The sequence below is a fragment of the Thermobia domestica genome, chromosome 7 (genome assembly GCF_964235325.1).
Source record: "Thermobia domestica chromosome 7, izTheDome1.hap1.1, whole genome shotgun sequence".
In the NCBI taxonomy this organism is placed as follows: Eukaryota; Metazoa; Arthropoda; class Insecta; order Zygentoma; family Lepismatidae; genus Thermobia; species Thermobia domestica.
In genome coordinates this window covers 113,941,391-113,966,183 of record NC_137460.1, presented here as the reverse complement: position 1 = coordinate 113,966,183, position 24,793 = coordinate 113,941,391, and the positions used below count along the sequence as shown (strand labels likewise).

The 24,793-nt window shown below is 35.9% G+C and overlaps 1 protein-coding gene across 2 annotated transcripts; it reads right to left on the bottom strand.

Moving 5' to 3' along the window:
- Positions 1-111: 111 nt before the first annotated feature.
- On the bottom strand, positions 112-24,793 carry Tbp (TATA binding protein). Of its 2 annotated transcripts, XM_081765182.1 has the most exons (7): positions 24,291-24,793; positions 20,077-20,228; positions 18,881-19,124; positions 13,842-13,945; positions 10,546-10,640; positions 5,234-5,281; positions 112-1,112 (listed from the first exon to the last, which is right to left on the bottom strand). In XM_081765182.1, exons 1-6 carry the CDS (start codon positions 24,513-24,515, stop codon positions 5,262-5,264), a joined length of 840 nt encoding a protein of 279 aa, XP_081621308.1. In that variant the 5' UTR covers positions 24,516-24,793; the 3' UTR covers positions 112-1,112; positions 5,234-5,261. The 2 variants fall into 2 exon arrangements, with proteins under 2 accessions (XP_081621308.1, XP_081621307.1); XM_081765181.1 differs by lacking the exon at positions 5,234-5,281 and having other exon boundaries at positions 24,291-24,791.

Genomic DNA, 24,793 nt, shown 5'->3' with positions numbered 1-24,793 from the left:
ACTTATATGTGAATTATTATTAATTTTTAAAATATACTCAATTTATATATGTGATGACAACTAAAAAATGCATTTCTTAATTCCTGAGTAAAAAAAAAAAAAAAGTTAGAATACAGATCAGAATGTAATTTATTTGTTTTAGAATTTAGAACTTAATCATCAGCAACTTCAATTTCATCTTTACAATATCATAAGCAACATAAACAAAAATTTAAAAAAAATCTACATACACTAACTCTATTGTATTATGCTTTTCATAGTTTTTCTTCATGCACGTGAAAATATCTTACACAGTTTATGCACATTTCTCTTACAAACTGATTCAGAGCAGAATCCTCTACTGGGTAAATGGAAGTTCACGACTTTCGGAAATTAATGTGTTACATCTGAGAGAGAGAGGAAGCCGAATATTGGCAACAAGTTAGAATAACTATTCTATCAGGTACTGGGCACGACAATTTTGTCATCCAAAACACTTCTCAAAAATAACACTATCAGAGAATGAGAGATCACTGTGGAACATTGAACTCGTAACAGCTATCAAAGAAAGCAGAAATGATAAACATAAAGACAGGTTAAGGCGATGTGACAGTGATCATTTATAAAAGAAAAAACAATTATGCTTATGTTTCCATCTTTTACTGTAGTAATAAGTATGAAGATTGCTTAAGTAAGTATTTATGCTTAAGTATGAAGATCGTACTCCATATAAGTCAGTATGTGACTAACTTAACAAAGCAAAACATATAGTAACATAGGAAATAGTGTACAACTATATATAAAAAGAAAGAAATATTTCTTGAACGCAAGTCGGAATGCCTTCACAAGTTCAAAACACCTTTCGCCTGCTCTAAGTATCAAGTCTCATCTGCTATTCTTATTTAGCAGTCTTTTTCGATCACGAAATACCGTTCACATGATTTTAACACTTTTACACTGACACAAATCACTTCTGAGCGGATTCACAGTCATTTATCTCCATTTTGACAGAAGTCCAATGTATATACATATCAAGTATCCTGTCCACAACACATGTCATTGCTTCTTGAAGCTCTTCAATATAGGATATATATTATCAAACGCCTCGTAGATTTCTTGTCGAACTTTTGCTCCTGTGTCAAAAATAAATAAAACAAAATGACAAGTTTATTATCATACTACTGTAACCATTAGTGTGTTATTTTCCGTATGCTCTTAAAATAAGTACCATATTTATGGCTGTTTCATCTATTATTACTATAAAAGTTTAAAACCTTCTAATTAACCTGATAAGACGAAAAACCTTACCTTAAGCATCCTTTACATAAAATAATATTGAAGACTGTTTCGATAAAATACCTTCATCAATTTCGTTGCGATACGAACAAGCTACACACGATTGCTAAACTTGTTACATCGTGTGCTTTCTTCTACCTTAGTACAGCGTTATTCAAACTAGAAGAAAGAATACAATGAAACCATTTCGGAACCGTAGTTAGTTCACTGTAAAGCAGTGATGGCCAAATGGTGACCCGCGAGCTGGATGGCTATGTTTCATCCGGCCCGAGAATGAAAATAAAAAAAGTAAGATTTTCTCCTTAAATAATTATAATAAAAAGTAACACTAATCATAACAGGAAGAGGTATAGTTAGCTATCATAATATACATGGTTCGAAACTTGATTTAACTGGGAAAATATTTTCTTTAATGTTAATCTTTTTGTTATCAAGCTCAATCTTCAAGGTAAGGTCGTTGGTACCAGGCCAAGTTTTAGACAAAATGCTGATTTCATCAAGTTACTCCATATGTTCGTAGTCACGTCCTAATTGGGCTAGACATAAGTAACAAGAAGTAGAAATAAGATTTGGAAAATATATTACTCAGGCACACTCAGCTAACCGTTACCTCGAGGAGGGAAGGGGACAAGAAAAATGCCCCCCAAATATGGTTTTTATTTTGTCTGGTCCACAGTCCATTATTAATTGGCTATCGCTGATATAAAGGATGCTTAAGACAAGATTTATTTTTCTATTTAATACGTCCAATTTTATCGTTAAGTTATAACCTGACAGGAAATAAGAGCAAAAACTTCCACACTTCATCCTTGCTTAGGGTTTGCCAAACTTGAGTTTTGTTGTTCCTCTTAGCATCTCCAACCCCACAAACAGAAGTTTAGAACTATTTAAACACGCAGAGCACTTTTTGAAAGAGTTTATTACATTCAACTGTATCAGTGAGATAAGTAGCACATCTCTGTATAGTATAATTATAAATGTAATTGAATATTGTTTGTTCACTTCAAAGACAGTAATAGTGAAATGCTGTTGGAATGGCAAAGCCTGGCTAATAGATGAGCGGCAATAGCAACTGATGACAGAGATGGGAATTGTAGAATTTCTTAAGGTATTCATACAATAAATGAATAACACTTTTTGCTTTAGTGTTCGGCTCATAATATCATTTTTTCCATATTACCTGTTAAGAGGAAATTTTGGAGTATTGTGTTAGTGAATTTCTGTTACAGCGTATATATAATTCAATGTTTTCGTGTGAATCAACTTCCTCCTACATATCACCACTAAAGGCTCACTGGATTAGTGAAGCTCAAGTGGTGACTAGTTTTCAAGAAAAAAATATTCAAATGCAGACAGAGAGCGTTACTTTTCCTCCAATTTTCGTGAATCAATTTTGGTTAGGATGTACGTGATCGGAAGTTAAGGTTTGACTTCGTTGATAGAGATGAGCCACCTAGTTGATGCCAAAATACGGACAATCAAAAATTGGTTCCCTATGTATTCCTGTGGGAGTAACAATGGATTTCATCCTTGCTTGATAGATTACCCATAGTGCTGTTGAGATTAACGGGATAGTGTAATGCTCACGATGTAAACTATTGATCTGTCCGTAGAATACAACGCTAAAATGAACATAAATGACTTGTCTACTCGACAAATCTACAGACTTGAATATCTATTTTCAAATATGTAGTCATCTTAAAGTATATTTAATTTAATTTGAGGTACAATGTTATATTTAAGCCTACGCTTGGTAAAATTTAGCTTGTTGAGGAGGTTGGTTTACCAAATTCCTCCACGCGGTGTGCATTGTGGCTCTGCTACTTGTAAATTTGTTCGAATGATTTACATCTCACTAAGTCCTCCAGAACGTTTAGTAACAGAAGATACTTTAATGAGACAAGTGTGCAATTAGGTTAGCGATTACTGATGAAGACATTAGAGTATGATACAATGATTAAATAATGCATTTACTAAGGCAAGACGTTTTATTCATTTAATCAATATGTATCTTATATTTGGTCTAGGAATTAATTCGTGCGGGTGGACAAGAGATGGCGCAACGAACGGAGCGTCCCACAGTTCCGTGTATCCACACATGTGTTGCAAACCCCTGTCATCGCGTATCGTTCGTAGTATAGGGCAGTGGATTAAAGCGTCAACAACACCAGTTTGTAGTTAAGTGAACATGGCGCAATTTGTGCCTGATAAAGTGTTTTTGCGGGGTGTCCTGCTGCATTACTTTAACATGCAGAAAAGTGCGACTGAAAGTCATCGTATTTTGGTGGAAGTGTATGGTGACCATGCTCTAGCTAAGCGAACGTGTCAGAAGTGGTTTGCAGGTTTAGAAGTGGTGATTTCGGCTTGGCAGACCAAGAGCGAGCTGGATAGCCAAAAAAATTTCAAGACGAAGAATTGACAGCATTGCTCGAGCAGGATTCGTGTCAAACGCAGGAACAACTTGCAGCAGCATTAGGCGTTGATCAAACAACAGTCTCCAAACGCTTGAAAGCCATGGGAATGATTCAAAAGATGTCACATTGGGTTCCACATGAATTGAAAGACAGAGACGTTGAAAGAAGAAAAACCATTTGCGAATTGCTGCTTCAACGACAGAGCAGAAAGGGGTTTCTGCATCGAATTATTACGGGTGATGAGAAGTGGATCCATTACGAGAACCCTAAACGAAAAAAGGCCTGAGTGAAACCAGGTGAACCAGGTCCATCACAACCAAAACGAGATATTCACTGTGCAAAGGTTATGCTGTGCATATGGTGGGATATGAAAGGTGTGGTGTACTATGAGCTGCTGCAACCGAGTGAAACTATGAATGGAGAACGTTATCGACGACAATTAATGCGTTTGAAGCAAGCTCTGGCCAGAACACGACCAGAATGGGAGAACAGACATGATAAACTTATTGTTCAACATGATAACGCTCGCCCACATGTCGCAAAACCGGTCAAAACCTATTTAGAAAATGTCGGATGGGAAGTTTTACCCCACCCGCCGTATTCACCAGACGTTGCTCCTTCGGACTACTACTTGTTCGATTGCATGAACAACGATTTGATTGGACAGCGGTTTACTTCTTCAGAAGATATCGAAACATGGGTCTCTGACTGGATCGCTTCCAAGGATGAGGACTTCTTTCGCCACGGAATCCGTACATTGCCTGACAGATGGGCGAAAGTGGTGGCTAGCGATGGACAATATTTTTCTTAAGGTATTTATGTACTTTGTGTTTGTACTACAGCTTCAATGTGTGCGTACCAACCGCACGAATTAATTCCTAGACCAAATAGTATCCGTAAGCAAACATTCATACGATAAAAACAGAACTCTAAATAACAGCGATAATATTCTCTAGTTGTAACTTTTTCTTCCGGTAAAGAAGAATGAATGCATTATCTTAGAAACGGCATTGATTTCCGTTAAATACAGCAATTAATAATTTTGCAAGTCTAAAATAAAACTACATCCAGAAAGAAAACTGAATCCCTAGGATAATTTCCTTTCCTAAACCCTGGAATGCAACTTATTTTTTACTACCATCTTTAAGTAAGATCTTAACAGAATTGTGTTCTAACATAGGGCTGTAGGTCAGAGTTAAGATTGAGAGCTTTCTCCATATTTTTTAACTGCGGTACTGAATTTGGTGGTGGAAAGATCAGCCAAGTGTTCCAGAATCCGTAGTAATTTTGTTTATAAGATAATTCAACTTGTTTATGTTAAATGAAATTGGAAATTAAGTGACGAATTAACCTATCAATTGAAAGTAACGATGTTGGGAAGGGCTGAAATTTATTTCAGCACTATGGTGCTACTTATAGAGAAATTCTGAGATTTTTTAATTATCTCTCTATTTTGATAGCTCTAGGAGCATAGATTACTGATTTCATAGCATTCTAAAATCTAACCAAGAAGTTACAATAAATATTCTGATCATATTTCATACCTGGGTTATTCCTTTAAAATCTTGCAGCTTAAGAGTAGCTCGCTGTCCCTATACAACGAAACAAATTGAGATACGAAAGGTTACCGTAAGAGTATCTGCGGTATATATGTAGGACGACTTAAATTTATTTATTTATACAACATACAAATAATATTTTTTTTCTTTTAGTCACAAGGAAAACAGGATAAGATTCAAAATATTATTACTACTATTATCTATGGTTACTCCTACTCCCTCTCTTCCTCGAATAGAACCACCTTTTAGTGAAAATGTACCAACTTCTATTTAGTGTGTACTTCGTACACCTGTGTGTGCAAAGGGCATAATGTTAATTTCTACGCAGCTCGCTCTATATACGCTTTTTATACAGTGAAACCTCTGAATAACGGATACCAATGGGACATGAATTTTTGTCCGTTACAGAGAGGATACAGAAATTTAATTTCTTATAACGGTAATTGTATGCAGTAATATACAGTAAATACATTATTTATGAGCGTAAATACGTAAAATTCAATATGCAAATACTCTTATTTAGTACTATTTGAATTACTGGGAGGGATGAAGGAGAAATTCACTTCTGTTAAATAGTAATATTAATTAGGGAAAGCGTTTTACATTTATTTCAAATTCTCAGAACCTTATCAAGAGATGCGTTAGAAACCAACTAACCGACTAAACTCTTTTGTTTAGCGAAAAAGATATACGATTTTCCTCTACAAGGGTAATAAAACTCATCAGCAAGTGTCCTCAGAGAATCCTCAGTACAGTTGCGGAGGAAACATGTGTGCGTGACTATGTTTGTGTACTGGAGCGGTATCTTCGTTGGCGGAATCGATGAATAGGCAAGTTATTGGGAGTGCATATATTTATTGACCCAGCCCTAATCACAAAGAATGTCCTCTTAAAGAAAGTGAAAAAGGAACCCGGGAAAACTCCAACCCAAACTTGTTCCAGTATCATAAGTAAAAGAAAAATATTGCTTTCCCTAAAAAGTAAGAGAAGAAACATTGCTCATTGAAAATGTTATTGTAAAACAAACAATGTTTGTTTTGTTATCTATGAAATTGCCGGGAAAGATGCAAGGCCCAGAGGAAAAAGGACAACTAAATTTGTTAGGCAAGGGAAAATCTTTCACATAGAATTCTTGACCATATGACTGAGTGACCTTGTATGAATGTTATTGCTTATTGAAGGTTTTCTAGGATTTCCACCAGAAAGCAGTTTATTGCGGGCAGAAGAAAGAAGAATTTCAAGTACCGCTTGAAGCTATTACTGTTCAGTTTGATGGTTCACCACTCATGATAGATACACTTGTGGGGAAGAGACTTTTTTGTCTTCTGTAATACATCGCAGAACCAAGAATTCCTGTCCGTTATGAAGAGGTTATTGAAACGTTTGGGAGAAAAACGGACTGTCCGCGTCCGTATCTCAGAGTGTCCGTAAAAGGGAGGATTTTCTTCCGTAACAGAACATATATTTTTGCCGAGACAAAAAAAAAAAAAAAAAAAAAAAAAAATCTGTCCGTATTATAGAGGTGTCCGTTAAGGGAGGTTTCACTGTACTAGAGAACTACGTGTCCTATTTTTAACCAGTATTTTTACCAGTTTTTTTAACGTTCTTATTTTAACTTTTCTTTTAAACATTTTTAGCGGATGATGGAGCCTCATTGGTTCTGAAACGTCGTGAAATTAAAGCGTGTAATTCTGGAAGGCGAGTCAGACATTTTAAAATTATAATTCCTACCAAGATATGCCTTTGTGTTGTATATTCCTCTGTTCTATGAAGACTCTCGTAAAAATGATCGAAGTTTCATTACACTTGATATATTCACTTTATGGGTTCCCAATCAAGCCTTTTTACTTGGGGCTGAAATCCGTAATTGATAAGAAGTTACAGGAGGTAATTTCAACTCCAGCCTGGAAGTTTGCGTATATCATAAAGTGATCCCAATGATTTTTCACGATATTTTTCGGGAAAAAAATCATTAAACGTGCTTGTTTTCATTATACTCAAGAACCATTCCCACTGAAATTGATGAAGGATTGAGCGGTTAATTTCAATGTCGATAATTTAACAGGGTGTCTACTGGTCATGAAAGTCATGAAAGTCATGAAAAAGTTATATATTTTGCTTAGTGGTCATGAAAGTCATGAAAAAGTCCTTTATTTACCCAACTGGTCATGAAAATCTGAAATCTCAGAGTATATTTTTATACTTCATACTTTTATACCTCATACTGCATGTACTGAAACAGTTGTATCAGGTCAGTAATTGTGAGAATTTCCCCCACCAGTTAGTGCTGGCTAACTGGTACTTTACTGTCTTCCTAGCTGCTCCCCATTTCATCTTCTAGTCTCTGTAATATAGTAACAACTTTTTACTGTCCAACTTTGTGATCTGCTATTTCTTTACTTCTAAGAAATGTAAATTGTGTATTTTTGGGCCTTTAGACTTATGCAAATAATATTATTCATTTGAGTTTGCAGATTTTAAATTTGATGATCTATTTTTTTTAAAACGAATTTCTTTTATAATTTGTTTTGTCTTTGGGCAGTTCTCTGAGTGCTTAATTTTAGACAAATTTCTGCTAGATGGATAATTATACTCAGAATTAAAACTTCAAATACAGTATAGAGTGATTAACTGGTAAGAGCAGGCCCGTATTTAGGTAAGTGCTATTCTGTGCCCGAGCACAAGGCGGCAGAATTTTAGATTCTTTCTTTAAGATTCACAATAAGTGATATTTAAGACTAGCAACCCGCATAGTTCCGATGCACCACTGATGGTAGGGGTTTATTATTACTAATGGTAAATTTTTATCGCCATGGTCATGAAAATTTGAACAAAAAGGTCATGAAAAGTCATGAAAAAGTCATGAATTTACTTTCTGGTATTCCAGTAGACACCCTGTTTAAGAATATAATTTGCTTGCTTTTATTATGCACGGCAACACTACTAGTCTTACTTTTCTTCCGAAAGCGATGTTCCTACAAAAGGTACAATAAATATAATATACAGTGCGTTTGAAAAGTAACTGTACACCTATATAAACAAGATTATATGTTGAGCGATTGTATTCTGTGCGCTGTCAGTAATATTTTTGTTGCAACCTTTCGGAAGCTCCGAAATTCTGCAAACTTATTGCACTCGATTACACAATAACCGTGTATACACATCATGAATAAACCATAACTATTTATTTTCTTGACTGAACATTATCAAACATTAAGCTCAATAAACATTTTAATGTAACGAGATAATATTTTACTTTCAAGTCAACAATAAACTAAACTCTTCCCCTTTTCTATACTAGTAACCGGCTTGCATCCAAAATTATAGATTTTCTGCTCATAAGTTCATTGTGTGTTCATCATCTTTCAACGATTGATATCTCGTCCTTCCATGTGGCCCCAGAATAGTGTTTGCTAGTTAAATACTCTTCGTTAAACATAGTAAGTACACAAACAGTGAAAGACGTTTTCCGATGTTCCAGGTTTACCAATTCTTATTTGACACAGGAAACCGAAAATCTCCACATGCTCCACGAACTTCCAACTGCTAATGGTATCAGGAACGCTTCAGATGAACAACTTATGAGTCTTTGAAAACAAAAAAAGACGCTTGTAGACATACCTCAATGTTTATGAGAATCGTTTCCAAAGTCAATATTACGTACTATTGTATTAGTGCTATCATGGGAAAATTACGGCTCGATGCGGACCCCTGAAAGGTTCTGTCCGGCAAGCGAAAGGATATCTAATCTGCCGAATGAAAAGAAGAGTAGTTAAGGAAAATAGATAATTCTGGATTATTTTCTTCTTCTTTCCTCCCTTTTATGTTTAGTTAACATTTGAGAGTGATATTGGAAGTTAACATTTGAGAGTAAGGCGCTGGCTGCTGGTCTATTTACATATTACGAAGTATTAATATTGGGCTGTTAGTTTATTTCTTCAATAAATGTGCAGTTCGGCAAATTGTTTGAACTACTACTGCTGGATTTTACAGCAGTATCCCTTCCTCCCTCCATCCCTCTTTTGACCGCATTTGCAGGGTTGCAATGTCTGTCTCTCACCCACTGTGTCTGTCTCCCAGTACTATCGCTAGTGTGAAACAGATGTCAGGCTTCCACATTTTGCTATAATCGAGTATAATATACCGTATATATATAAAATATCATATATGTTGAACAGCAATCTTCTAATCATTGACTACAAGGACAGTTTCGAACTATGGCAACTAAGTATTCGCATAGAGTTGACAAGCGGCTGTCAAATGCTGGAAATGAGGGTTCTGGTTGGCCATTTAGTTATTAGGGGTGTTTTTCACAAGTTCCCGCGGACGATGACTTATGACACTAGCCATAACACGTAGAAGGCGGCATCCTTTACATACAAACTGCACATCTATTGAAGAAATAAACTATACCCCAGTATTAGAATTCTGCAAGTCCTTGTCGAAATTCAAGCCTCCCAAATCTGATATATCATGCTCAGAAAGTTACCGCTCCGTTTGCTTCATACTATACATATTGCAGGAGTTTTCTACAGTGAAATTTCGAGAATTGTATTAGAAACAGACTTAGACTAACAAACAAGCATTTAACATCACTTTTGAGAATCAGTGCATCCCAGTTCGAACTAGATTATGAGGAACTCTTAGAAATGCAGTAACAATTTCATTAATTATATTGTCTTTCATAATCTCGTAATCTTTCAGTCACTAACAGATCTTAGTATTACATGAATTTTGTAAAATGTTCCACTGTTATTTAATAAATTATATTGGTCCGCCCGTATCTTTTCCTTTTCCTCTTTCAGCTGTCCTTAAAATGTTAGCCCGTGACTGTATTAGTGCATGACAAGTGTATAGTTAGTTTCCGAAAGCTTATACGCTTAATAAACAAACAATACGATCAAAAGTCTTTATTGAGGTCCCAGTAGTTAAGTGCTAGAGCGCTCACCTGTGATATGTGTAATCTCTGGTTCCATCCAAGCTCACACAAAGTACACGTTGTTCTATTTCCTTCCACTTTCTTCATTCCACCATTTTGTTCATTATCACCATCATGTCTCCCTTAGCCTCGGAAAATAAATATAGGATGTTAATGAAAAAACATACATAGACATATAGTAGCGCCAGGAAGCTTATATATCTTACTGCATTGCGTCATAGACACTGAGACCTTATTCGTAACAGCTTTAAAGTGTCCAATATTTGATTCTTGCTTTCTATATACTTCTTTGTTAATAAGATACAAAGAATTAAATTCATAAATAGTTGCAGGATTTTTAAAAATCAAACTTACGTACCAGTCAATACAACTTTCCCTGACACAAAAATCAGTAACACTATTCTGGGCTGCACCATTCTGTATATCAAGCCAGGAAATAATTCTGGTTCGTAACTGCAATACAAAATTTTATAATTTTACAATGACAGACAAAAAGAAGCAAACAGAAAATTTCAGAAAATAACACAGCAAGTTAACTATTTCATTAAAATTGAAAATTATATCATCACACATAAATTACATAAAGCTACTGACTAATTATTCACGTATCACTACGCATGTCTATAAAATTAGAAATTACATTACAAGAATTACTAATTTATAGAAGCTCAAACGGTAAATACTTTCCTACTAACTCAAATGTACTAATTTTAATGATATTTCCGTGACACTTTTCAAGATATTTGTGCCTCCTGCGCGAGAAAGCCATTTATGAGGATGAAGTAACTTCTACCTGATGTGCTTCCATATGTAACGTACTGCAATAACTTGAGTTGGACAAAAAAAAGGGTGATTTTATAAACATACTCAGTTGTTGGGAATTTGTATTATGTTTAGGTTGTGTAAACAGTTAAGAGATTATGAGTCGAGTTTTTAACAGTAGATTCCGAAGGATGAAGACAACCAAACAAGTGAGAAGATATATGGATTTTATAATTGGATTTATTTAATTCTGTTGGGTTGTGATTAAACTTAGGAAATCACTTAGTGAGTGTTACGTATGTACTGGTGACCTCAATGTTTCCCCGCATCAAATATGCTTGTTGTTCTGCATATGTTAGGTTACTGTTTCGGTATTTCGTTTCTGCAAATGAATTACGCCAGTGTAAACGTTTCTTTCTCCTTTACTGTGAATATATTTATGATTAGATATTCAAATGTCCAGCTACAGTCCGAAGTGCCTGGTTCGAAACACAGTCTAAGGACCGTGGGGCCATGGTGGCTAAGTAGTAAAGCGTTCACCTCTGGTGCGTTGAGTCTCTGGTTCAATCCCAGCTCGCGCCAAATAGGGTTTGTGGTGGACAAACACAGTGTTCGTAGGTTTTCTCGGGGTTCTCCCGTTTCCTCCCACTTTGTTCATTCCATCATTGCATTCATTTCTCATCATCACCGTCTCCTTTAGCCTAGCCGGCATAACCGTGGGATGTAAAACTGAAAGATTTCATTTCATTTTTTTTTTTTTTTTATTCTAAGGACCAACGAACTAAATCTACGGGCTTAACTATTTAATTATTTTAATTAATTATTAAGCCATTTGTATCTTATATGTTGCAGTTATTCATTATTAGTTATTTATAAGAATCATATTTTTATTGTAACAAAGGCTAAGTTTAAATTCTTTCCATTGTTACGCTTGTATTATTTCACAGCACTAACAATGTCTTCCATTGGTAATCTGACAGAGGTGAAAATGAAACTTAAAATTACTTTCGATGGAAATGAACTGTATATTGAGTTCTCTGTTTTGCAACCTATACTATCAACACTTGACAGGAAGAATAATTGTTGTAAATTATGGAGTGCGTTTTTCGAGAAAGTACATTACTAGATTGACTGATAAAGAACATTACTTTGTGAGTGGTTTGGGGTGTTACAATGGGTTCTTTATGTTGGATAAATAATTATATTTTAAACAAAACTTGTGATGGCTAAAATTTGAGTTGAGATGAACTTGAAAATGACGTCTCAATTTCTTCACAAAACATTTCTCGAAAATATACTTCTTCAGCAGCGAAGAGTTGAAAAAATACGATTAAGGTAGGAGTCTATAATCACTGATGTTTCGTGCCATTTTCTTTTAGTTCAATACTATATAGATTTGATTAGGAATGGTGGTATATGGTAATAACACGCAATGTATATACAGGGTGATGGAAAAGCCCTGTCACAGCCATGTACAGAACGAGGCATCCTGTACTACAACAGTGAAACCTATCACACCATTTTGTTGGACTGACGTATCCCTCAACTGCAAGCCAAAGGCCTTATCAATCGGGTTTGGTTTCAGCAAGATGAAACGCCAGCCCATTACTCGGTTCCCATGTGAGAATATTTGAACGATATGCTTCCTAACAGATGGATTGGACATAAGTATCACAGTTACCAGCGCCTCTGGACTGGTCTCGAAGTTCCGATTTTTCATCGTGTGATAACGCACTGAAGGGTTATCAAACAGCAAGTTGCCAGTACGCGTTCAGTATATTCATAAACACTGTCATGGAATTCTTGTAAGTGATACGGACAGGATTATAAGGTCTGAACACAAGGACAAAATGTCTTTCCAGACAGTTAGTGTAACATGGCTTCACGAAAAGGCTGTCAATGAATTGGGGATAAGGATTGTGTCTCGAGTGAAGAGATAAGCTGGTAGTAATATAGGTAATCGTCTAATAATGAGAGGAATTTCTAAAGGGTGGAGTGGATATTCGTCAGTGGATGGACTAGACACCAGTCCATATTACGAACGAAAAAGACAAAATATATATGCCTTAAGGGTCCTCACTACAGCGAAATTAAACTACAGCTAATATTAAGAGTTTTTCTGTAATATCTTCAAAACAAATAAAAATATTCGAAAAGCAAAAACGTAGTGAACTAGACAATACGATTTTGCATGTGATACCTTTACCACAATTCACCTATCAGCTTTTTGTATCCCGCTACTTACAGAAACCGCAAAAAATGCTGAATCTTTCTACAATTGCAAATCGAAAGCAGATATATGAGTTGTGATAACGGTACCAAAATCGTATTATCTAGTTTACTACGTTTCTGCTTTTCGAGTATTTTTATTTGTTTTGAAGATATTACAGAAAAACTCTAAAATTAGCGGTAGTTTAATTTCGCTGTAGTAAAGACTCTTTAAATTATTTAAATTTCATCAATGCCAGTTTGTGTGAGAGTCAATGTTGAAGAAACGTACTGCAGGCAGAAAACTTGTTAATCAAAATATTTACAGATTAAAGGATGACCTCTACAACTATCAGCAGGTAATATGTTAGATGGGTTCGAGGAATTAGCAACGAACAGGGAACTGATCACGTGCAGCTGGTAGCTCAAGTGATGAAGCACTCGCCTACCAAATGGGAGATCGGTGTTCGGGACTTTGCCCGTCCACGAAATTTTCCTATTATGTTCAACATCAGCATGACTAATATGAAACTGTAACACATTGTAAGTATAGTTTTTAATATATTTCATTCGGCTCTGGTCAGAACTGTGTTTTATTTGTTACTCTATTTATCCAGAGCCATGGAGTTTGTTCATTATGACTAATATATATATAGCAATTACAATATGAAGTCGTTTACTAACCTGCTAAACTGAGAATGTGTAAGTACTAAACCTTCTAATCGAATTGGAAACTTTACATCACAACTTCCAACCATGTTCTGTATTTTAAAATCCAAGAATTTTGCCTGAAATACAGAATAACAAATAATAATAATAACAAAGTAATGATCTCAATGAATGAAAAACACCCATGGAACGTCTTGTACAATATAACAGTGCCAAATGTACGATAAATGTCTCAAAGTTGTTACCATATGGACTTGATGTAAATAAATGACTATACATGTGCATCTAAAAATGAGCTTTTCCATGTATTTCATGAATGAACGGAGAAAGAAATCAAACATTTACACAGATTCTCTTCCATTATTCTAAGTACTACTGAATAACTAGTGAACAGCGTGCAGTGTTAGGAACGAGAAGTGAATCCATGCAGTAAACAGCTTCAGACATTCACTGAAGTTAAACTGGCATACGAATAACCAAATACTACGTACTTATTATATAGTTAGAGTTCAAATATTTATCTTATCAATTTCTCTTTCTTAAATGTCCTTTTCTTTTTATACACATTTAACATATGACGTATTCATCTGAGGACAATTATCAGGAACAAAATAATCCCTTCATTGGTCACAAGTCATGAGAAACAGGACTAAGATATGCGAAACCCTCACTCAATCATGTTAGTTTTAATGTTTAAACTGTCTATATTAAAGAAGGGAAACCCTTATTCAAACAGCTTGGATATAATGTCTGTATTACCAATATCAAATAAGGGAAACTTTTATTCAAACAGTTTAGCGTTAATTATTATATTGCCTTTATCAAGATTAAAGAAACCCTCACTCCAACAGCTTGGCTTTACTGTTTAGATTGCCTGTATCAAGATAAAAGGAAACCCTCACTTACACAGCTTCGATATAACGTATATATTACCTATATTAAATAAGGAAAACTTTCATTCAAACTGTTCGGCTTTGACGTTTATAGTGCATATGCACCTTGATAATAGATATCTTCATTTAAACAGCTTGGTTTCAATGTTTATATTGCCAATCAGTTATATAAACTGCCTTCACACTGCCAGTTGTATGAATGGCGAAAGCTATCTAATTATGAGGAGAAAGTAGTCTTCAACAGTTGCAGACCAGAAAATGAATCATGCGCTTTTTACTCGCATGTTTTCGAGAAATTTTCATTGTTGGTTGCATATTTGAGTGCATAATTAGTTTTTTTTTTTTTTTTTTTTTTTTTTTTTTTAAGTTAATTTGAAACACTTTTCTTTGTTAAACAACATGTCCACGAACTTATCAAACCAAGTGTACAGAACAACACCTTTCTCTTAGATACAATATTTTAATAGTGAAACTTTCAAGAATTATGTCAATGAGGCGAAGAAAATAAGTTCTTTTTTTTTTTTTTCACCCAAATAATAATGGTTACATTGTACCTAGTATATATTCGTGTCATATTTTATTCTTGTTGTGTCTCCTTATTTTTATTTATTTTCACATTCATCCTCCTCTTGATTTACCCCTTTCTCTGTTCTACCAGTGGGTGACGTCTGTACTGAAGTAGACGAAAAATTACAACTTCATTTTTTTCTTTTTTATCAACTTCCACTCCCCCTGCCTCGGTCAAATTCTTCTGTTATTTCGATTTTTCTCTCCTCATTTCTTTATAATTTAAAACAGGATGAGGCGAGGCTAACTTCTATTTGGCATGACACTTTATCATGTTATGTCATGTCTTATTTTTATTTTCCTATTTATCTCACTGTTTAATGATTTACTTTACATTACAGAAAAATTTCAAGATCTTTAACTTTAATGGTGTTTCTCATTATAAAAATCAACAAGGTACGTATACAATTTTATTATATGCAATCTCTGCATTTACAATATTGTAAACTACCTCCCCCCCCCTTCCCCAGCCTTCGGCTTCCTGTACGCTATAGGTTAAAATCCTGCTTAATTAAAAGTTCTAATTGTTTACATTTATTTATTTCAGTTTGCCCTCCAAACTAACTTGCGGTTACACGAAATTAATGCTCAAATCTAAATATGATTACAGCCTGTTAATAGTAATATGCTTCATGTGGTCTAATTTGGCGGATCGTGAAACTTACAGTATTCTAACGGTAAATGATAACAACTGTAGTTTATATACTGTATATAGTTTATGTTGCTTACTTGCTGGATTATATTATGTTGTCACAGAATAAATACTTGTGTATTTTATGTAAGTATTACTACCTTATTTACATTTTTTGAATACTGAGTGTTAATGATATTATGCTACACGTCGGTGGGTGGTGTTAAATATTGTACTGTCCCAAAAGTAAATAGCAACAAATGTCTGTAATTTATATGTTGTATTTACATTGCTAAGCTATTAAATTATAGTGTGCTTGACCACTTGTGGATTTTATAGTAATTACAACGTCATTTACTTTAATTTGATCCTTGTCTTAATAATAAAAGGTAAAGCATCGTCACGATCCATTTTCAAATAAAGGCAGGCAGCGAACGTAGCAAAGCGGTGGCTGTTAACTAATAGGAAACAGCGTTATGGACTGAGAAGTTTCTCTTTTAAGGACTAACAGAGCTCCCCGTTCTTTGCATGAGCAGAATAAAGTTTAATTAGTACTACATTTATACCTTCACGTGTGTAGTTATTCGTGGCACACTTTGTGCATTATCGGGAATCCTGCTGGACCGAACGATTGAAGATTGCGCCACCTTCTCCCAATACCAAGAAACACAGAAATACGTGTTTAACTCTACACCTACGGAATTCAGAGATAAGAGCATCTTGGTGAAACATTCCACCCCCTTTTCTTCCTTTTAGGTCAGATTAAAAATAAATAAATAAATAAAAAAAAAGTGAAACACATGTTTAATTATTTTAAATAAACACTCTAAATAATGGATTTCATGTCTCTAAATTTAAAGGGTTCCGAGATATAGTCATCTTAATATACCAACTGTAACTTCTTCTCTTTCTACTCACTTTGCTTCCATCAAGGTCAAATATAAGAAAAACATACAAAAACGCGTGTTTAGTCATTTTAAACGCAAAGTCCAAGTACCAAACTTTATGCTTACAATGTTAAGGAATTCTGAGATAAGGACATTTTAAAATAATTGCAACCCTCATTTCGCCTGCCTTCCTGGTTCCATTTCCATAAATCATTTCTTAGTGATTGATACCTTACGCCACAATGTTATATAATGTCGAAATTTCACGTTTCTAGCTTAAGCAGCTCCGTCTAGGTGTTCATCAGTCAGGATTACTTCTGTAAATAGAGATTACTGTTATTACCATCATACCGCTATTTAACATGTAACCAAACATCTAATCACCATTTTATTGAAAGTATGTACATGAGACCCGACCAATTGCTGATCATCCAAATAGTGGTAGATTCGACTTTGTTGCTACGTGAGTTTCGTGATGACACATTGTATTATATTTTTGAGTTTTATGCCGCATAATTTTAAGCGCGCACCACGGTAGTGCATAGCTGCAGGCCTAGGTAGTCAATCAGTGTTGAGGCTTTGTGTGTGATGGGTAAACTTGAAGATTTATTAGTGTTTAACAAATGTTATCCCTGGTGCCCTAAAAATGGTGTTTGCACTATGAAAAATTTGAAAGAAGCCGTAATTGAAGCGCACTAAGGATGGGGGAAGTGACCAACCGTCGCGAAAACTTCAGAGGTTGGCGCAAGGTCGATTACCGGGTGAACGTTGCATTCAGCGATGGTATGGTCTCACAGGCATAGCCGGTAGAATAGTTGACTATCTAATATAACCTTTGTCAATTCGAAAACCTACTACCATTAGTTGTATACTCCAACGTATGAGCCTGTTGTTCCCGCCGTCACTAGGATTCAGCAACACCAACTGGCATGTCGAACGACAGAGAACTGGAAGATGATCTATTGGGTCATGATTTTTACTCGGTTCTATGGGCGAGTGTCTTCGATGCAAATCCCACGAGGCGCTGGAATCCTCGTGAATGGTATCAACAATTCAGATATGTTGCGGCGCGTGTATGATGAGGGGCAAGAACTAAGTCCCTCAGTAGTTGTAGACGAACGCATGGCTGGTGTCAGGTATTGCAGCCTTCCCCAATTCCCGCTAACGCTCCAATCGCTGGTAACACCACTTAATCTTACATCACAAGATGCATTGGTATTAGGGTGCCATTAAATTTTTCACTGTAGTCTCTTTTTATCATAAAGAGTCAAATATGAACAGTCACTCTGCCGGAGGAGAAAAAGTTCGTCTCATTCCCGAACGGTTCCGCTACCTCAGCCGTAATCTCAAGTAGATAGGGCTAGAATTGAGCCTTTCTCTAGTATCTCCAGATCATGGATCGGAATCTGCCGCATTGTGATCATACTATGGGATTCAGTACTTTGCGGTGCCGAAACGCCTCACGGCACCGAAAGGGGGAAGGGTGAGATTGCGTTGACGCTCCGGCGCCAATAAGATTCCTACTCGCTAAAGGAATTCCGTTCACTAGTAGGAATAACTGGTAGATGGGTCTTGGCAAGTTGCGCTAATGATCGTATTCTATTATCCTTCATTGGAAGTATTGGACGTTATCTATACTTTGAACGGAGCAATTACTGACCAGGTTACAACAACAAATCAAACTAAAGTGATAAGGTGCTCGCCTTTGAGGTAGGGTGCATTCCACCCTCCACGGGTAAATAGATACTACACTATATGTCAATCTCCTGCCAAGCTTGGCACATCCCACCATGCTGCACTTTCTTCTCCTTGGATAGCATTTTTCAAGATGATAATATACTAAGCTATTGCGCACGCCATGTCCCGGAATCGTTTTCCATGACCACCAAACACTTAATCCCATTGAATATCTTAGGATGTCATGGAAGGCAAATTTTATCTCTTCGGACATCCTCAACCTAGCATTAAGAGGCTGCATTATGCATTGGTTTGCTATTCGAAAGGTGAAATTAGGGTCTGCATGGTATTAGATACGTGGTCATAATTCTGTAATCGGTGGTACATCCAATATCATACCTGGAATCCGAGTTTTTGAACTATCCGAGCGTATTTTCTGGCAGCTAGTCTTGAATCTTCTTCACTCTTCGCACCAGTGCAAACCATCTTGCCAGAGCTAAATATCAGCGCTGTTGTTCGAGGTTCTCTTATTCTCATAATAACTGCAGCAAAACGCTTTGGATTATATTCAGCATTTCGAGCGTGTAGGGCTATCTTCTTGAGATCAAGTTTGCATCCCAGATTCACTGTTGATACTATGTTCCTGAAAAGAACACAGTAATACAAATCAGTGATATAACATACAAATCCTGAGTTAATTATGTTGAAAAATCGCTGGCATTTGGGCGAGCATTACTGAATATTATACTAAAAAAATAAATAACACAGAAAGGGTCATTTTCAAGACTTCTTTTTTTAAGTTTTTGATAATAGTATAATTTTACTGCTAGTTCTAATTTTCAGGTAAAAAAAAAAAAAAAAAAAAAAAAAACATTATTAGTGATTTCTAATTTACGAATATCCTTCTTGCTTTGTGGTAGCTTAAAACAAAAAGTTTATCTTACCAAATATAAAAGTATTTGTAACAAGCTAATCCAACTAATATATTGATCTCCAATTTCTCTTTGGCCAAGATCTACATCACCATATTTTTTTTTTAATGGTTATCCAAAGGCTTTCTAACAAGAACCATACATATGGTGCGTATCCCCATGCCAGAGTGATACGTCTCGCCTATTTGAGACATCCTTATCCTTATGGATAGCGTACGCGTCTTCGGCGCCGGAAACTAGTTCGATTCCCGGTTCATATGGTTCGGATCCTATGTTAAGCTGCAAATCCACGTCTTATGTAACCTCGATACTAAACGGGACACTTTCGCCTTTACCGTGAGAAACTTGCGTTCGATTCCCGCTAGAAATTCATGTCAATCAAATTACGCATTGAGCTGTACTATCCATAATCTTTGTATTTTCTGTGTAACTAATCTTAAACCCCACTCCACCCCCAGAGTGACATGAATGTACTGTGGAATTCCGTGTTGTGTTAACTTTCTCCCTTCACGAATTTGTTCATGCCTTTTCACCAAATATTTTCCTCAAAATCGGCATCATAAATGAACAACCAACTAACTCTTTTCCCTACCATTATACAGAAAAAAGGAATATAACATAAGGTGCCAACACTACTATGAAACAGAAGTAGTGCACACATACTGGAGCTGAGGAACAATTCCAGGATCTGCTGATGACGGTGTCATTGGAGTCATTGGCCCTGGTGTTGAAGGTCCATACAGCTGTGCCGCACTGGCACTCCCTGGTGGCATCATTTGACTTCCCGGGCCAACCATTGGAGACATTAGATTTTGCTGAAAATTTTAGAAAATAAATACTTAACACAAGATTATAGCACCGGCACACAATATTTACATAAACGAACATTTATTCATTGTGCTCTGAACCACTGCATAATATTTAATACGATTAATAGATATCGACATAATGCTCACGAAACATCGTTTATTTTAAAATTATTTCTAAACCTGAATTCTTAAGTAGATATTTACACATTGGTAGATCCTTTGGTGTAACATCTCAATATATGTAGACACTATCATCCAAAATATTGGTCACACATTTTCATGCAACTAATAGAGATAGGGTGCACTCTTGGTTCTTGGCTTAAAAAAAAAAAAAAAAACTCGAATGTAAATAAGAAATATATATATAAAACAAACATTTAATTTAGTTCTAATAAATTTTCGCCTTTAAATCAGAAGGCTTACAACCAGGGACGTAGTGTCCATTAAGGCTATAAGGCTTAGCCTATCAATTTAATTATATATCAGCGTGAAATGTTGCTTTTGGACATTGATACAATTAATTTTATTACAATGGATTATGAATTTATTTTATGATGCGCTGTTTAAACACCACGCGAGAACTGATGGAAGCTTCTGCAAGAACGCATTGTAGGCTATGGGCCGCTAGCCTTCCGCCTTTCTCATGTAATCTTGAGAATGGGGCGGCAACAATCGCTTTCCCGTCACCCTCAGCAGACGAAAAACATGAGCATTACACAAATTCAACACGATGCAACGAAAGTGGACGAATGCTGACGAAAGGCTAGCCTTTCGGGTGTTTGGGGAAACAAAAGCGACAGGACACGGTCTTGTAAGAAGGTATAAAATAGACACACTATGAAAAATTTAGTAGCTCGCATTCAGTCAAAAGTTCCGACAAAAAAGTGAATAAAAATCTTAATTTGAATAGTACTAATACATCAGGGAGCATATTGCGTACCCGTTTGCGTTATCGCAGCGTAAAATTTGCACTGTAGTTCGCGATAATTAACATAGCAGATATAATTGTTTGTCGTATTTTTTGCGTTGCATTCCTTCCCGCAAGTTTTGCGAAGATCGATATTGAATGAGGCCTCAGATGAAGTAGTATTTTTTTTTTTTTTGTACTTTCAATCTAAAAATAGTTTTTTTTTTTCTGTAAAAAGCATCAATTGACTATGAGCTGCAGCACTACTGTTTTCCATTAGTATGCTATGTGTTGTCGTGGGTGAAGTGCTTAAGTTTGTGTCTATGATTTGGGTAATTTAAAATTAAGATACAGTAGCTCTATATCCGTTTTTATTTGTTTCTTTGAAACAGTAATACAGTGTATGTGTGATATGCGAGTATCGCATATGTATGGAAGCTGTATATGTAAGGGAAATAAGAGCAGAACCACACTTATACTTTTTCTTGCATTGTATGAAAAATATACTGCATGAATTAGCATTTTTCTATCAACCATTACAGCCAGGTCCGTAGTCAGAACACTAGGACGAGATCGTTTAAATAAGGACGGGATAGTTTATGTGTGTGTGTGAGGGGGGGGGGGGAAACTTGAATTCACTTTACACTCAAATATACATACAACAAACAATTGCAAGTTTCAGGGGACTGGGCCCCTCCTAGCCACCCTCTAGCTACGAATCTAATATCAGCCTACCCATTTCTAAACTTCACGCTACGTTACTGCTTACAACTTAAACCCTCAAAGTTTCTATGTGAAGCACAGAAAAACGGATCTTTCACAATAAGGATCTGAGGTACGATATGTAAAATACGGTAAGTCTAAAGTTATTCCTTAGAAAGACATGAAATAAATATGACATTTTTAAGCTGTTGAGACAATATACATAAACATATTTTCATTACAGATTTTGCTAAAATTTTATGCAAATGCTACGAGCACAAGAACTGTAATGTAAAGTGTTATATTAAAAGACTGAAGTTAGTTGGATTCATATAACAACATTAGAGATAAATTAATTTGCAACATGACTTCTGCTGTAGGAGAAAAATTCTCAGAATATTCCTTAACTGTAGTCAATGGATGCAAATGAAATGAAATATTTGAGTTTTATGCAGCTTAGGCTAAAGGAAACGGTGGTGATGAGAAATGAATGAAATGGTGGAATGAAGAAAGTGTAAGGAAACGGGAGAACCCCGAGGAAACCCACGCATACGGTGTTTGTCCACCACAAAGAAGAAAGAAAAGCTTGGTGTGGTGAGTGTAGGGGGGCGCCGAAATCTCTAGCTACGGCTCTACCAGTGGGAACCTTGCTATTGTACTACGGTTCTTAATAGCATATCTTTGGACGCTGTATTTATATGCAAATCGTGAAAGACATGAAATTTTTCAACAATTGCTTTTGGCGGCTCCGTTGAAAATCATTTAGCTATACTAAGTAGAGTACCATCATGTCATCCGGTACAAATCATGTGGAGGACAATAAGAAGGATCTTAATCAAACTATAATTTCTCAACGATTATTTAGAGTGGTGAGCCTAAACTTCAGCTGCACGTGGTACAGTATAGTAGTTTACGTTAGCTTAGGTTATTTTCTTTTGGACTTCTCCTATAACACAAATAATCTGTAATTATTACAAATTAGTACCCAAATAACTTTTTAACGTTAAACACCATCTTTTTAAAAAATAGCCGGGATAGTTTTGGTTTTCGGGGCCAAAATCAGGTTAAAAAAAAAAAAAAAAGCATTTATTCCGAAATCGGTCGTCCGCCTACTTTCTGGCTAAAGGCGTAATAATTGGTTCCTTCGTGGGTAACTCTTTACTTTGGGCAAGGCAATGATATACTGTCCGTACATAGTATTGCCGAGCGAGCGTTAGCGAGTGAAGGCGGGTTAGAGTCCCGTAGGGCACCTTATTTTCTGTCTTTATTACAACTCATGCGAAGGGGGATCTGTATTCTAGAACCTTGCCGCCATATCGGTTGTTACCATTACATTGACAAGTATAACTTTCTCCACGTTTAGAACCGTTTATATAAGAAAATAAACACAATTTTTACTCTCCTTATACATTATCAAGCATACTAGGAAGCAAATTAATCGTTTCTTCCCAGTAAATTTTCACAATCTTGCAAGAAACAGACGACCAACTTTAGAACTTAACCCCAAAAAATGTTTACAGCGGAACTGATTACTAATATGTAATTACTAAGTGAAGGTAAGAACTAAGCTAACCTAACTTAACCTGAACAAAAAATACAGGAAATACAACAAATAAGGGTGAGTTTACTTTGTGCCGACCGGTGACCGGAACCGATTCATTTGATCTAAACTAGCCTAACCCGCGCCAAAAGTCACTGTTAAGCACAACAGGATCTCTTACCGCGAATTTTGGTAATGTTTAGCAGAAGGAGTCCAGAAGTACGTAAAAAGTACAAAACTTACGGCAGACTTGGGAGGGAGAAGAACTTAAACTAACCTAATATGAATAAAACTAAGTGAAATTCTATCACTTTTTCGAATATTATGCTGGACCACTACACTAATATAATCTAACCCAACCTAACGGAACCTAAACTAACCGGAAGTGAACACAAACTATCGAAATTGTAACATGGTCGTTTTTGATGTTATAAACGGCACTCTATGTGGAGGCGGATGGACTATTTCGCGGACAGGTACACTCGTTTTACTATACGGATCCATAGATTGTAAAAGGGGCAAGAAAAATTTGGGCAAGTCTTTAATTTGCACATTTCATGTCGAGAACAAAACCCAACCAACCTCTGCGGGGCTTCTAACCCGTTTCTACTACTACTATTACTAATATTATAGATCCGTATAGTAAAACTACACGCCTAATAACGTAACGTAATGTAATCCAACCAAAACATTTTGGCACTTTTTTCATTTTCAAATTGGTCCGGCGATACAGCAGTAATGCCGAAGAAATAGCTGGAACCCTTCTACTAAACGTCACAAGTTTTAACCCCAAAAATTCTGGCTCCCCAAATCTAAAACTATACCAAATAGCCTATATACCAACAAAAGAAAAAAATCTCAGTGTATCTCCAAATTACAAGTAAAAATTACCGGTATGTAAACATATTGGACAACTTACTGGTGTCTGAGGTTGCATTAAGCTTTGTGGAGTAGTGAATCCTGCGTAAGACTGCATTGTCTTCTGAGGAGTTGCTAATACAGGAGGCTGAATCTGTTGTTGTGGTATTTGGTTTTGTTGCTGCTGCTGCTGTTGCTGAGCTATTGGAAGAATTTGTTGATCCTCCTCCGGTTGATGCAGTGGCGTAATACTGCCGAAACCGGGACTTGGAAGCATTTGATCCATTGTAGAAATCTAAGAAAATACACACAACCGAATAAATTATGCCACTTGATTATCTGGAAATATCCAGGTCAGTCACAACTATCTAAATCTTATATTACTGTCTGCTTCTTTCGTTTACTGAATGTTTGTCATACCACGTTTAGTTATTAAATGCACATAACTCTTGTCTTATATAATCTAAGTTACATCAAAATACATCTTTCGTATGTAATGCCGTACCACAAACAACACATTGACTAAATGTATCGACACCAACACCACTAATACGGAAAACTTCT